At 33.7% G+C, this 16,854-nt stretch overlaps 1 protein-coding gene across 4 annotated transcripts in view; it reads left to right on the top strand.

Annotated features, from left to right (window-relative positions):
• PRMT3 (protein arginine methyltransferase 3) overlaps positions 1 to 16,854 on the top strand; it is a 112,101-nt gene that overhangs the window by 22,149 nt on the left and 73,098 nt on the right. For all 4 annotated transcript variants that reach the window (XM_076002095.1, XM_076002094.1, XM_076002097.1 and 1 more), the window contains one exon: positions 1,441 to 1,562. In XM_076002095.1, the coding sequence (XP_075858210.1) occupies positions 1,441 to 1,562 (122 nt within the window). The remainder of the gene's footprint in view (positions 1 to 1,440; positions 1,563 to 16,854) is intronic.

Raw genomic sequence — 16,854 nt, 5'->3', positions numbered from 1 at the left:
TTTTTACTCCAAGTCTAGTGCCCTTAACTCTGTGCCACTGCACTTTCAAAATTAATGTAGAATGAATTAGTAATGGGATGAGGTCCATTAGTGACATGTTAATTCACACTATTTTTCATATATATCTCATATTCTTTGTGTCATGACAGGATATGATCATGAAATTATTTAAATATAATTCTTTTAAAACTGAAATAACATAATTTTCCTAAATTTTATTACCATTTTTGTTTGCTTTTATTTCCATGAGATAAAGTTCCTATCACACACTAGCTTCTGTATTACATAGTGCCTAATAGAAATTTACTTTACAAAAGAGGTGATTGTAATTAAAAATGTTTTCCTTCCTTTCTTCCTTCCCTTCTCCCTATGTTCCTCCTTCCCTGCCTCTTTTCCTTCTTTCCTTTCTTAATATTGTTTCAATTCACAAAGCTCCTGTGGAGACCATATGGTTTCTCAGATTAATTTAACTTTGGGTGGTATTTAATCGTGTTATCACCCACTCATAATTAATTTCTATTTGTAGTTCATTGAAGAAATTCCCAGTTAGGTGCCTTCTTTATGCTTCTGGTTATTATCTACAGTTACAATTAATTTACTCTTTTTTTTGGAAAGGGGGAATCAGATTCCTTCATTATTTTGTAAAATGTTAGTTTATTTCATTTATGAAATGTTAGCTATTTCTACCTCTTTTTGAATTCTATCAAGTTTTAGTTTATCTGCCTTATCCACCTAATTCTGAGCTAGAGTGTAATAAATGATCAATATCGTCTTAAACTTTGGTTCTTCTGAATACTTTCTTTAACCAATTATTAACATTTTTGCAACTTAAATTCTTAAATTACTGAAATTTGGGGAGCTAACTGGTTTTTATTGTACTTGTTAAAACGAGTCAAATATTTAATATTTGGGATGAAGGGGGCATGGTGATACTCTGTACCGGGGTCCTCAAACTTTTTAAACAGGGGGCCAGTTCACTGTCCCTCAGACCGTTGGAGGGCCAGACTATAGTTTTAAAAAAGAACAAATTCCTATGCATGCTGCACATACCTTATTTTGAAGTAAAAAAACAAACGGGCAAAAACACCCGCATGTGGCCCATGGGCCGTAGTTTGAGGACGCCTGCTCTACACCCTTAATTAAATAAGAACATATGTATAATAAGGAAGTTAAAAACACTAATTCTCTATTTAAAATGTCTATAAAAATTGCTTGTTTTAAATAAATTTCTTAAATTTAGCATTCTTGGGCCTAGCTGCAACATACTATAGCCAAGTATACTATTATCAATTTAAAACAACCCATAGTAATAATAGCTTCAGTTTCCTCAAATAGAAATTATCATGTTTGATCAGTAAAGTTTAAAATTTTTATTATAGGAATAGAATTTAAATAACACTTTTGATAAATCTGTTTCTTTTTTTTTTTTTATTATAACAGGTAGTTTTGGATGTTGGGTGTGGAACTGGAATTCTCTCTATGTTTGCTGCTAAAGCTGGAGCAAAGAAGGTTCTTGGAGTTGATCAATCAGAAATACTTTACCAGGCAATGGATATCATAAGGTAGATAGATCTTAAGTCTTCATTAAGAGTATTTGAAAGTTTGATGATTAAGAGGTTTTCTTGTCTTTATTAATGCAGACTAAAGACACTTGTCTTTTAGTAAAAATTCTTTCCAGAATAATTAGATTTTGAATTGAGCTTGACGTGTTTGGGCTGTGGTTATAGATAATCTTTTCACAGTTCTCACTTACGAGAATTATTTTTATATAATTTTCTAGCTTTCCAACTATGGCTGTAAATATGCTAATTCTAATAATATAAAATTAAAATTCATTGATACAAAGGGTAATATTGACAGAGGATTCTGTACAGAACTAAATATTTGTATCAGTAATATTTTCTTTAGCAAACAGCAATTACACTAAAAACTAAGGGTTATATGTCTTTTTTCTTTTGTGACAACACTAGCCCTGTACCTTCAAATTAAGTAAATTCTAGAATGGTTAAAAATAAGGCAGAGTGGATTTAGTTTACCCCCTAAAACTTAATTTTATTCTCTAAAAGTATCTCTTCTCTTTTGAATAGTTAGCTACGTTAATCAATCAGTGATTGATTTTTTTTTTTTTACATTTGGCTCACATCCTAGTAAGAAGGCCTTTATTTAAAATCCAGGTTATACAGGTAAAGTGCTTTAGCTATGTCCATAACAAAAGTACCTTAAATTTGGAACTTAGGAGTAATTTCCAAAATAGATAATTAACAAGCTCACAGCAATTTTTAAGTGCTCCTTCCAATGAGACTTATGTTTCACTGTTAAAATTGATTAATGTTGTTCTTTTCTGATTAGTATAAAAATTTAAATATGATTATGTAAATGTTTAAATATTTTAGAGTTTATTCTGTAATGTAGAAGGATAGTGCTGTGGTTAAGAACACAGGTTTGAGTCAGGGTTGTGTTAGAATCCTCACTCTATCAGTACACCAGTACTTTGAACTTGGGTTAAATTACATTTAACCTCTTAGAAACTTCAGTTTCACTGTCAAATGAAAATAATAATGACAACTTCATATGGTTATAATTAAGTTGTAAGTAAGATATACATGCACATCACTTTGGCATATTGCATGGCACATATAAGTATTTAGACATTAGCTATCGGTTATTACTAACAAGTACCAAATTAATGTTAATGGAAAAATTATATTGATCTTAAGTTTTTTCATAGATATTGGTTTGTGGTTGTGATTTTTATATTGTGTGTGTGTGTGTGTGTGTATGTATTCCAGAATTGTGTGTATATTTATATGTGTCTACTGCAATTCTATAATTTACTAAAGTTTGTTTTCTAGTTTTTATGATATTAAGTACAACATCATTATTTTGGGGATTCTATAGAGAGCACCCTAAAATGCTTATGCATTACTATCCAAACAAATGTGAAAACCAGTATCCCAAAGAAGAGAATTAGAAGAATTTTCAAAAATTTATTATTGATAGTAAAATTATGATAAAATATTTCTATTACAAATTTTAGTCTTATGAAAGTGTTGATGAATTAATTTGTCATTTTCTTCTTTCTACAAAATGGGATTAGATGTGCTCTCATTTTCATTTTTTACTCTCTGAAAAAATGGAAAAGGATTGTAATAATACTCATTTTATTTGATTTCACAGAAGCCCTGATTCCATTGACTTTGTAGAAAAATATTTATACAATGATTACATTCAGATTCATTTTGTATAAAATTTAGTGCTATAATATACAGTGTCCAAACTTCTTAGAAAAACATTTAAAATGTTTCTGATATGTACATCTAATTTTCAGTTACTTAAAATCATGAGGAAAATGTTTCTGGGAGAAATTAATTTCCAGTCCCTGTTTATTTGTGGTCTTCTAAACACTTTATCACATTACATTACTTTTGATCTAGGTTTATAGTTCCAGAGGAAAAAGTGTAATTAAGCACGTTAATGATGTATCAGTGAGCTCCTAGCAAAACTAATTGCTTAAAAAATTTATATTTTGTAATATTTTGTCAAACTAATTGGTCCAGCCAATCTGTGTAAATCTTACAATTTAATACCTGTACTAAAACCTTGAAAATATTTAAAGATATTATTTAAAAATATTCACAGTAATTCTGTCCAGATTAGGAATTAAGAATAATGTTTTTATATAACTCTAAATATTTTTATTTCCACATAATCCTAAATATTTTTATTAGAGTCAGAAGACTGTCTAAGGTTTATTTATGACTGGAGGAGCGTTCAGAATAGTTAGGGATTTAATTATTTCTTGTGTTTTTCAACTCTCCAGGAAAGCCACATGTATGTGTTTAATCAAAGGATGGATGTCAGTTTGTGTTTATTAGTGTTATTTCCATTAAAATAGCATTTTGCTTGTGCACCAGTGAGCAGAAGCAGGAATATGAAAAATATGTATGTCCTTGATTCAGCAAATAGCAACTACAGTCATAAGTGATGCTCTTCCATGTACTCAAAGGCAATAAATTGCTTCTCCCATCTCATCTTTAGCTCCTTCACTTAAAAATCCAGAGCTACAGAGAATGATGCTTTAGCAGTATTTACAGAATTCTACACTACCATGTTTCTGATAGAACTTAAAAAGTTATTTTAGCTAAGTGAATACATAACTAAAATCTTCTTATGAGTGATAATGAGGTTTAAAACCCAGCAATCGGCCGGGCGCTGTGGCTCACGCCTGTAATCCTAGCTCTTGGGAGGCCGAGGCGGGCGGATTGCTCAAGGTCAGGAGTTCAAAACCAGCCTGAGCAAGAGCGAGACCCCGTCTCTACTATAAATAGAAAGAAATTAATTGGCCAACTGATATATATATAAAAAATTAGCCGGGCATGGTGGCACATGCCTGTAGTTCCAGCTACTCGGGAGGCTGAGGCAGGAGGATCGCTTGAGCCCAGGAGTTTGAGGTTGCTGTGAGCTAGGCTGACGCCACGGCACTCACTCTAGCCTGGACAACAAAGTGAGACTCTGTCTCAAAAAAAAAAAAAAAAAACCCAGCAATCTAGCGTAATAGCATTTCATTAAAATTATGAAGGTATGAGATACCTAGGACCTAAAACTGGAGCTCTGACAAATTTTTAGGGTGGAAGAGAGACATGTGACTTATTTGGACAGGGATCCTCTGCCTCAAGTCACTATTGAACTAAAGCACTTGTCTTCAAAGTTTTCTGTATTTTTGTACATGATGATTTTTTATCATTTTTCAATCAAATTTGACTTTTCAACACTAATTTTAATGTAGTGGTGAAGTATGAAGCAGATATTTCAAACTGTTCTTTGCTATTTCAGATATCCTTTCACTCTTACCAGTGTTTGTCCTTTTGGTCTTGTAAAGCGTTATATTTATGAGATTTCCTGCTATGTACAAAGTATTTCTGGAGCCTTGCTTGAGTATCAGATAATAAGTAGTTGTAGTAATGAAGCATAGATAAGTACAGTGAAGAAATCAAAATTAGTTTCACTATTGCAAATATTTTCTTTCTCTAACATTAGCTGTCAGGGAAGTTCCATTTCTAACAAAGATTACTACTAAGCATGGCGAGTGTAACAAAATAACTAAAATTTTAAGTTTATATTTGATAAGAAATTTAGGTAAGTGAACATTTTGTATAGAGTATGTCTTTAATATAAGTAAATGTTTGCAAAAGATAATAGCATATTTTTATAATTTTAAGACATTGCACATAAGAGTATATACCTAGAAGTTTAGTGAGGAAAAATTTTATTATGTAACAGCTTTAGTGTTGATTCAGAGGGAGCAGCCATATATTGTGACTTTGGGATGATGAATTTTTACCTAACAAAACAAATTGTATCCACATAAGATTTGTTTTTCTAATCACTTATAATGCCCCAGTGTGTGTTCCTCTCACCCCTTTATACAGTGTGGAAACCAAACAAGTAGATGTGCTTAAAAGCTAAGGAAGTAGATTTGTTATCTCGGTTTTTAGTATTAATGAGCAGACTTGTACATCTAGTTGCTTGTTGAATACCTTGTCACTCAATTTCTAGTTTTCTTTTCAGATGGAGACTTTGAAAGGTTATAGTTCTTATTATCGAGACAGTGATTTTTGTGTAGACCTATGTCTTATGTTAGATGGCCATGTTTAAAGTCCATTGTAGACATTATTTTTGCCAGTCTTTATCAGAGTCATGGTGATCAAAGCAGAGGGAAACAATTGTTTACCAGAAACGCTTTGGTAAAATAAATTTTTTAAAGAATTTGTTCACAAAATTGTTGAACAGTTATGTAGTCTGAACAGTTATGTAGTCCCCCATTTGCTTTGAAATATCAAAGTTATTCTTGAGAATTCTTTAATTTATTTTTGAAATTTTCGACAATACATGACAGTAGAGAGAATGATATGGATCCCCATGTACCTATCTCTCAGTTTCAACATTTATCAACATTTTGCTATCTTGTTTGATATATTTCCTTTCATGTTTTTTTTTTTTTCTGTTTGTCTTGTTTTGTGCTTTTGTTGGAATATTTAAATCTTATACATTGTGTCAGTTAATACATTTGAGTGTTGCTTCATGAGAACATTTGTTAACACAACTTAGCACTTAATCTTTAGGTACTCCAACTTAAAAATTGCTAACATTAATTTAGTACTTTCTATTGAATTTCCTTTGATGTAGGTATAATTTCAGTAGATTATTATCCTTATACAGATTAAGAGGCTGGGCATGGTAACATGCACCTGTACTCCCAGCTGCTCTAGAGGTGAGACAGGAGGATTGCTTGAGACCAATGAGTTTGAGGGTGTAATGTACTGGATTACACTTGTAAATAGCCACTGCACTTAGCCTGGGCAACATAGAAGGACATCATCTCTTAAAAAAGAAAAAGAAAGAAACTGAGATAGATCAAGTAACTACTTCTTAGAAGTGGAGCCGGAATTATATCCCAGGGAACCTGACTCCATGGTCCATCTTCTAGCCAATTTGCTATTCTCTCTCTCTACTTAACTGCTTACAGGGTATGTATCAGTTACATTCAATAGTTTGCTTTACTTAGAACCTGTAGAGAGCTTGAAAAGCAGACCTTTTTGTCTGGGATAAGCCAACATTGTACTCTTTCTTTAGAAATGTTCTCTGTTGCCTCTTTTATATTGTGAATAGATAGCTATTTTCATAGTGTTCATATGCATCTCTTTGTCTTACACTTGAAAGTTTGAAACTTCTGTTCCTCTGTCAGTGAATGTACCTCTAAAAGTATGTGCAGGTTAACAGTTTATCGTCAATATCCCCACAATCTACTGACTCATTATCTAACCAATTAAAAAGGCAATATAGCATGCTCATCTCAGCCTCTAGAATCATATGACTTGAGTTCTAATTTTGGTTCTTTCACAATTAGCTTTATAGTAATGGGCAAATTACTTAACTTCTTTAAGCCTTGGTTTCTTCTTTTATAAAATGAGGTTGATAGTATCTGTCTCTGGCATGTAACTTCTTACTAAATGTTAGTAGTAATTACAATTATGTTTGTTATTAGTAGGAGTAGTATGTTTGTCTTGGCTTCAATGCCTCATACTTCACATTTGGGTGGTGATTTTTCTATAATGATTGCTTATTGCAGCTAGCCTATCAAAATATTCCCTTTTTTATATTTTTTCTATTTCATAATCTCTGTTACACCATAAAACTGCAAGCTTCAGTCAGTCTTACTCTGTACTTACTCGTCCCTCTTGAACTCTACTTCTCAATTACTTTTACACTTGTCATTTGCGTACTGGAGTTTTCTGTAACTATCATCAGGCAGTGTGAAAAGAGTTCTGGTTGGCAGGCTATGAATTGGCTTGAGGTTTTCTGAACCTCTTTCTCTGTCAGAAGTCTGTGTACAGCAGAAATTTTTCTGTTGAACTGCACAAGCTTACATCTATAATAGTTTAAATTCTAAAAGACGAAAATTTAAAAATATATGACCCTTTAGTGTTTTAAATATATGTAAGTGAATAGTACTTGAATTATGTTCAAAATAATGATAAAATAATTATTTTTTATTTAAAAAAGTGATTTAACATTTTTAAAGAGACAAGTCTAGAATGGGATAAGTTTTGGTTGTTAATGTAAAATGATAGTATATTAGGGTTTAAGATTAGCCTGGCTCTTCCAATGTTGCAGACGTGAATAAAGTAGAATATAGATTTTTTTTAAGATATTAGTAGGGGCAAATAGAACTGAAAGTGATATATGTAAGGGAATGAGAAATTGTTTCTTATTCATACTATTATACTTTGAACTCTGCAGTAAATGATCATTTCAAAAACAAAAACTTACCTTAGGATAGCAAAGCTATTCAGTTGCCAGGCAATGTATAATGTTTACCCTCAGGAAGCTGAGGTAGATTCTGGTAATATTTTTGCCATTACTCTCACTGCCTTTGGTTTCTCATTGACTCAGCCGTGAAATAGCTCATTAGTCAGACTTTTGAATTGCAGAGGAGTTTTCATGAGAAGGTTGATCCATCATGTGGGGCCACAATGCAGTACTTTCAATCTTAGTATGACATTAAAGATGCAATCTTTTATATTGCCTGTGTCTGGAATACCACTAGAAAGGAAACACTAGAAAAGCCTAGAGAATATTTTGATTTGTTGTTATGTTTATGTAAGTGTCCTTATCTGGACTCTAAGACAGGAGATTTATCTTTTTATCCCTAACACCTAGCCAAGTGTCTGATACATGGTAAATGCTTAGTAAAGGTTTTTTGAGTAGAACTGAAGTATCTTAAGATAATGATTTTAAACATAGTAACGATATATGTAAGATTTGGTACAGGATTACAAAGTACACCAGCAGAAATTCTTATAATAAGGGATACTTTGTATATTGTTTCTAAATTTAATAGAAATAATGTAGAAGTGGGAGTTAAAGCTGAAAAGAATTTTGAACTACTGATGAGACTAAAATGGTAAGATAAATATTTTGCTGCTCAAAAGCCATAGAATTCTGAGGAAGATCATGAAAGGTCATGAAAATACCTTAAAAGGAAATTAAACTTATTTCCTCTCCTATTGTGCCCCAAAGACCCCTTAATTTCCTCTCTGCTCAATGGTTTTGTCTTGGGGGGGGTCCATGACCACCCCCTAGTTCAGTGGTTTTCAGAAAGAGCTCACACAACTAATGGCTATACTCATGGCTAAGATTTATTACAGCAAAGGGTATACAGTGCAGGAACAATAGAAAAAAGATATCCACAGGTGAAAAGGTCACATGCAAACTTGCAAGTCATCCTTCTTTCTCCATAAGAGTCACATAACACATGTTTTCTTCCCAGCTTTGAACCTTAGAGACACATGTGAGATATCTCTACACATGGAAATTTGCTTGACTTTTAGAGTCTGTAGTTCTCAAGGAGAGCTGGTCATGCAAGCATGTACTTGCCATGTACCAGCCATGGCACACACACAAATCAGGTTAACAGGTTTGTATTATGAATCTCCATGTTTACTGTAAACATCCTGTCAACCTGGTTTATCTTGACCTGCTTCAGGTAAATAGAATAACACGCTACCCAGTAACTATGTGAATGTTTTAGGAGTTCTGTTCTTAGAATTTGATCAAGAATCATTGCCGTGGCTACAGAGATAAGTGAGAACTGAGTAGAATAGAACAGATCTGCTGCCTTAACTCTTTTCTTATCAGGTCCAAATTGTGAACTTGGGATTCATTCTCTACCTTTCTTTCTCCTTTATCTAATATACTTGTTGGAGACAAAGTCCTGTTAATTGAGTATCATTAATGTTTCTCAAATTTTTCCCTCTTCTATTCTTGATTTTTCTCATGCCTTAATTTACATTCTTACATCCTTTACCTGAATTAATGAATCTGCACTTAACTGGCTCAGTGATTGTACTTTGTCGTTGTCTCCCACCATTCTCTGCCATCCATTCTCTGTAGTGCAGCCAGACTGGTTTTTCCACCCAGTTCTCCTCTCATTTAAATAAAAAAGGAAGAAAGGAGAAAAAAGATATTTTTGTGTTGGGAAGACAGAAGATAAAGAAGAAACTAAAAAATTACCTGTATGATCCTGCTGTCAGAGGTCACTATCACATTTTAGTATGTTTCTTGCCAGTTCTAAAAGCCTTAGGTCATAGGAGATGAATCCATAGAAATGTAAGCTTTACTATTTAATAGAATATTGGCTCCCTAAGGTTAGGCAGGGATTTTTCTCTTTTCATTCACTATGTGTCCCAACCACCTGGAAGGGTATCCAGCAAATAGTAGACATTCAATGTAAATTCTTATTTAATGAAGGAATGGATTAATTAATTTTCAAGACCCAGGACCTCATATATTCAGAGCCAGGTACATTATCACCAAAACTTGAAAACCCATTGTCTCTGCTTGAATCCAGATGATTCTTTTCATTACTTTTTTCACTGTATTGGAAGCTAAATTACTGCTAATTTCCTCAGTGTTAGTAATTCTACAGCTATATACCTGTAAATACAAATGATACATTTGGGAGGGAGCAGCTCATGGGATAACTTGTCATGATTCCCACTCTGGGCCCTGTCTGGTAGTATTTATTTTTCATGGGACTTGTGTAAATCTGCCCCACTGCTTCATACAGTTAAGGATCTTTGCTTTTTGCATACATTTATGAATGAAAGACTAGATACTTTAATAAAGGTAACTGGTGTGAGTTTTTTCTCTGAGGAGAGAAATGGGAGACCTTGTCAGGGCACAACTATTCCAATAATTTTTTAGTCCTTTTGTCATGCCTACTTTGTATACCTCCTGACTCCAGGGGTTTGCATTATGCAGGATGGCTCCTGCCTCCACTGTAATCTGCTCTGATGTGTGCACTGAGCACTGGTCCTTTACAGGTTTACCAATGTGATTTCATTCTCTTTTTTTCTTTCACTAAATTATCAGAATCTTTGGTTCTTCAGTATCCACTTCTAAAATCTCAATGTATTTATCAATTGATTACATTTTGTATTATTTTATTGTTATTTCACTGTGTTTAGGGAGCAGAAGAGAAATATTTGGATGACATTGAACTGAAAACAAAGTAATATTACACCTTGTATCTATTTATATCTATTAGGTTATTCTTTCCCTCTGTCCTGTATGCTTTCAAAAAAATACTAACTTTAGCATTGTTTTGTCACCAACTATAGATGCTACTTAATTAGGTGTTCACCGTATCAACTCCCATGGTACTTAATGCTGTTTGCATGTCTAGCTCCCCAGGAATCTGTGTTCTTCCTTAGAACATGGACTGTTTCTTTTTTAATCTAAATCACACTGGGCCAAAGTAGATTAAAAATTTGATCCCATCTTTCTTATTCTAAAGATCCTGAAATGACTCTTCGTTGCCTTTAAATAAAATCTAGACTCCTTAGCATCACCTCTAAATACCTCCCAAGTTTGTCACTGCACACTACCTCTTGTTGCTCTAATCACACAACACTAATTAGACTTCTTTAAATTTGTCATTTTTCTCTTTTCTGTGTCTCTCTCTCTCTCTCTCACACACACACACACACACACACACGACCTGGTTTATCTTGACCTACATACACACACAGACAATTGTGCACACATATGTGACCCTCCCCTATTCCCATACCTATATACATCTTTGTGGATGCTCTGTCTTTTTCTGGCTAAGTTTAGATGTCATTTTCTTAGATAAGGATTCATCACATGAGCTCATGTAGTGCCCTATGGTGTTTACTGTTCTGTCTTCCTTAGACCATAAAAGACTGTGTCTTTTATCTCTGTATGCCCAGTACAAGGTAATTAATCGTGATGATGTCCCTGTATCATGAAATAAAAGTTAAATTGCTACTTTTAAGATAGGAAATTAGAAAGTGTGTATTGTTCTAACAAAATTTTCACTCAGAAAAAGTTGATAATTCAGTGTTTATTGGGTTAAGAGAATTATTCAAAATACCCTTTTTATAATATTATGTCATATTTCTTTACGTTAAAACCATGCTCTTTTTTCAGCAGGTGTTTCCAAAGATAAGATTCATTTGGTTTATGCTAAAGTAAGGTTTAATGAGAAACCACTTGAGAAAACTAAGTAAAATCTGTAGTTCTTTTCATGAATGGAAAATCGGGTGGTGATTGAGATTAACAGTCTCATGAAAGAGGCTGTGTGTATGATATCTGTATTGAGCTGTTTTAATACAAAATTACTGGGAATTATGGGGCTTTGTCTTTTTTCCTGCATATTCCCTGAAATCATAATCTTTCCTGTTATATTCATATTTGAACAACAAGTAATTACTGATGCAAATAGGATTATGACTTGTAGCAGACAGTAAACAGTCTGAGCAGATGGCCTCTTACAGAACACAGATCTTGTTTCAGCATAACCATACTGAAGATATTTGTAGGCAATGGGAATATTTTTCTTTTAAGAGAAAAGCTTTTGTCTTCTTTCAAGTGTTTGTAATTGTTAAAGCCTTAATAAGTATTTTAGTAAATAGCAAGCAACTATTTCATCAGAAAGAATTTTATTAAATACCTTTGTAAAAATCCAAATATAAGCATTTTTTAACTTTTTGTATGAAATATAATGTATATATGAAATAAGTACATAAAACATAAATAAGCATATTTAATAAGTATGCATGAATAATAAATTAAATGTGTATTAATAGTTACCATCATTCAGGGCAAGAGGTAGAACATTGCCACCACTGCAGAATCCTAGCCCCATCCACTGCTCTTTCTCAATCAGATTGGCTGTTATGAAAATTTTTGTTATTTTGTACATGTGCCCTGGTGCACACATCTGTGGGGAATATGCTTCCAAGCAGGTTTGCATTCTTTAGGATATATGTGACTTTGAATTTCTTAGATACTCCCAGACTGTTTTCCAAAGTAGTCATACCAATTTATACTCAATACCAATAGTATATATTAGTTCTGGTTGGTATTATCCACCTTTTAGAATTTTTTCCAATCAGTTGTATAGTAGTATTGAAATTTTTTTATTATTACTTTTTTAGAGATGGGTCTTGCTCTGTTGCCCAGGCTGCAATGCAATGGTATGATCTTAACTCACTATAGCCTGGAACTTGTGGACTCAAGTAATTCTCCTGCCTCACCTTCCTGAGTAGTAGCTGGGACTACAGATGCACCACCATGCCTAGCTAATTTTTTTCATAGTTTTAGAGATGGGGGTCTCACTATGCTGCCCAGGCTGGTATTGAACTCTTGGACTTAAACAATCCTCCCACTTCAGCCTCCCAAGTCTCTGGGATTACAGGTTTGAGCCACCATGTCCGGCCCTGACTGCAATTTTAATTTTTGTTTCTGTGATTGCTAATGAGACTGAGCACCTTTTCATGTGATTATTGGCTATTTGGATTTCCTTTTCTGGGCAGTATCTGTTTACATCTTTTGCTCAGGTTTCTTTTGAGTTGTGTCTTTTTCTTATGTGTTTGTAGGCAATCTATATATATCTTTTGGATTTGAGCTATTTGTAGGATTTATGTAATGTAGCAATCTTCTCTCATTCTTCCTTGACTTTTCACATCTTTTGATGAACTGAAATTCTCAATTTTCATGTAGCAACTTTCTTAGTTATACTTGCCACTACTTGTGAGTTGAGTAAGAAATCTTTACCTTCCCTGAGGTTATGGAGTATATATTCTCTTGTAAATGCTTTATGATTGTGTTTTTTACATTTAGGTCTGTAATCCACTAGGCATTGATTTTTGTATATGGTGTGAAGTGTAGTGGTACAGTTTTGTTCTTCTTTTTTGTATTCTATTTAGATGACCCAGTTTTCCTGGTCTCACTTATTGTAAAGTTCATTCTTTCTACTTAAAATGTCATTTTTTTCAAGAATCAAGCATCAGTACATGAAGCCAGTATCAGTACATGAGGCCAGTATAACCTTTATCCCAAAACCCCACCAAGGCCGTAGAACAGAAAATCACAGGTCACTCATTTATAAACATATGCAAGAATCTTAATCAAAATATTAGAAAACTAATTGAGTAATATATTGGAAGGGAAAGTTTATCTCAGGAATGCAGAGTTGATTAAATATGAGAAAATCAATCAAAATCTATTGAGATCATCTTGAGAGATGTGGGAAAAAAGTTTGATAAAATTCAATATTCGTTGGATAAATCCATGTATGTAAAACTCTTAGCAAACTAGAGCTAGAAAATAATGTCTTAACGTGATATATTGAAAACAAAACCTACAGCCAACATCTTGATGAAGCATTGGAAGCATTCCCTTTAAGGTCAGCAACAGGACAAGTATACCTCCCATCACCTTGTCTATCCAGCACTATAGAAGAGATCATTGCCAGTGTAGCAAGGTCATAAAAAGAAAGGTGTAAGAATTAGAAATGAAGAAACAAAACTGTTCTTATGATGTTTATGTATGTTTATGAATACAGATGTTAGAAACTGTAAGTTACTACAATAAAAATATCAAAGTGCTAAATATATAATGAATATACAAAAATCAATTGTGTTTCTATAAACATGAAACATTTAGACATTGAAAATTAAAATATATCAAAGTTTCTTGTTAGTATTTTTAATGTCTTCCCAGACAATGCAAGGACATTAAGTTACTTTAAATGGAAAATGCACCCTGGGGATGAACATCCCCAGTAAATGTCTTCCTGAATCATGAGTCAGCTGTTTTAATTTCTTCCTCTTCAGTCTACCTTCTGACCTTGATCAATATCTCCTTGCTATGTATTTCTCACTTATCTTTTATTGTTTTCTTTAATCATTTGTGCAAAAAATAAGCCTGTGAAAACCCTAATGACCAGGATTTGAACTAATCTCTACAAAGTTTGTTAATGATTCTTTCTTAGAAGACCCTCTCAATGAGCTGGTGCTTATTTTCTTATCCTGTCTTTTCTTTCCTCTTGTTGATTCTTGTCTTTTTTTCTTTAGTTTCCCTGTTTTTGGTTTTTTTTTTTTTTTGAGATAAGGTTTCACTCTGTTGCCTGGGCTAAAGTGCAGTGGCATCATCATAGCTCACTGCAATCTCAGACTCCTGGGCTCTGGCAATCCTCCTGCCTCAGCCTTACAAGTGACTGGGACTACAAATACATACCACCACACTCAGCTGATTTTTTTTTTTTTTTTTTTATAGAAACAGAGTCTTGCTTTTGCCCAGGCTGGTCTTGAACTCCAGCCTTCAAGCAATTTTCCTGCCTGGGTCTCCCAAAGTGCTAGGGTTACAAGTGTGAGTCTCCACACCTGGGCTACCTTTTATGTTTCAAAAACAGCGTAAAGCTCCATGCTTGGCAACTGAGCCAGTCAGTGGGACACTGCCTCCTGAATATTCTCTTGGCTTCCTAATAGCAAGATTACATAAAATACTCAAGAATGAGGAGTTGCTAATTTCCACATATATCAACTTCTTGTGTCAGTAGTATTAAATTATATTGTTATCCTAAAGGCGGTCTAAGTTTACTTGTACTTCTAGCATGCCTGCTGTTTCAGAAGCATTAATTTCATTTTTAAGTAAGGAAGAGAATATGACGGTTACTTACCTGTCTTGGAATAGGTATACTGCAACTGTGTTTTTATTCACTATAGCAGATTAGTTGTGATAGCACCTGGAAAAATTTACTGCTGTTGGGGATCCATCATCAACTCAAGTCATCTTTTCTACTCAGTAGTATGTAGCATAAGCGATGTATCCTTCTGATCTGAGAATTTGTGCCAGTACTGATTCACCAGGCTTTTCTGGTATTTCGCTGTAAAGTAATGCCCTGTCTCTTTCACTAAATATTTTCAGAACTTAGTAGTCTTTTAAACTTGTCCTCCAGCTAACTGTATTGTCTTTGTGGTAGCTTATAGCTTAAGTTCATTACTTTCCTAGTGAATACTTCATATTTCCAGGTAGCCATAAAAGCATAAGAAGGCTTTTCAGTGAGAGGAAAAACTAATCTTACAGTTTTTTCTCTTGCCAATATTCCTTCTTTGAAAGGACTGCCATTTATTAGAAACACTAGTAACAGACAGAGAATGGGATTTTTCACTATCTTCCTCTCTGCCTGCTGTTCCCTATCAGTCCACTAGCCAGTTTCTCTAAGTCTTGCCATTTGGTACTAAGGATGAGTAGGCAACCATCCTAGGATTAGATCCTCATCCTATTTTTAGTTCCTTTTCTAGATAAAAATGTCCCTTAGCCTTTGTGAATCATGGATCTGCAAGAGAGTCCTGCTCAAAACATCATTCTGAGCTAACATTTTCAAGTTAGACTCATGTGACCTAATTACTTAATTTTACCCAGAGAGATTACCCGGTATTAAACTTTATTGATAATTTCAAACAAAGGTACAGACAATCAAGAGATTCAAAAGAAGCAGAGAGTTATCTGGCACATAGAGGAGGGCTCTTTACTGTATGAATTGATAACCCAGGTACCTTACTTGAATATCTCATCTACTCTGGGCTGGAGAGTACGTCTCTGATATATGGAAGGAAAGACCAAAGCAGATGCCTTTAATGTCCCGAATCTCCTTAGTCTGGACCACTTGATTGCTTATGTATTTTAAATTATTTGTAAAGCTTGGTATGGAGTAAGATCTCCGATTCATGGGAGTTAAATTTGCCAATCTGATCTTACATATTCACTCACCCACATACATCCATTTTCTTTTCTCATTCCTTCCTAGTTCCCTGACTATATCTATGGTCATTTTCTTTCTTCCTGAATTAATGCTTTAACATTTCCTTCATTGTACATTGATGGCTGTAGCCAAGCAAAATGATATTTGTTAGTCTAAATATATATTTTGCCTGTATTCTTAGAGGTATTTTTCTTTGTATAGAGAATTCTAACATAGCAGTGATATTGCTCTAGTATAAGGATCAACAAACATTAGCCTGTGCACCCAGACACCTGTTTTTGTAAAGTTGGAACACAGCAATGCCTTTATTTACATATTGTCTATTGCTGCTTTTACACAGCAATAAAAGTTGAATGCCACATGTGTCCTACAAGTCTAAAATAATTATAATTTGGCAATTTAAGAAAAAGTTTGCCCACTCCTATTCTAGTTCATTAACAATATCATTCTATCTTATGGCTTTCATTGTTGCTATTGAGAGGTCACCCATCAGAACAACTGTTATTCCATTGAAGGTAGTCTGTCTGTATTGAAGATTTTATGTCTTTGATTTTCTGAAGTTTTACTGTAATGTATAGGGGGTTTTTGTTTTGTTTTGTTTTTAAGATTCAGTCTTGAGATTCATTGGATTACTTTTGTCTGTAGTTTAAAGCTTTTTTATGAGTTCCAGAAATTTTTCTTTATGTCATTAAATATTTGCTCTATCCCTTTTATTT

This window comes from Microcebus murinus, chromosome 4, assembly GCF_040939455.1.
Source record: "Microcebus murinus isolate Inina chromosome 4, M.murinus_Inina_mat1.0, whole genome shotgun sequence".
NCBI lineage: Eukaryota > Metazoa > Chordata > Mammalia > Primates > Cheirogaleidae > Microcebus > Microcebus murinus.
Note: the sequence above shows the minus strand (reverse complement) of the source record. Positions and strands in the feature narration are given on the sequence as shown.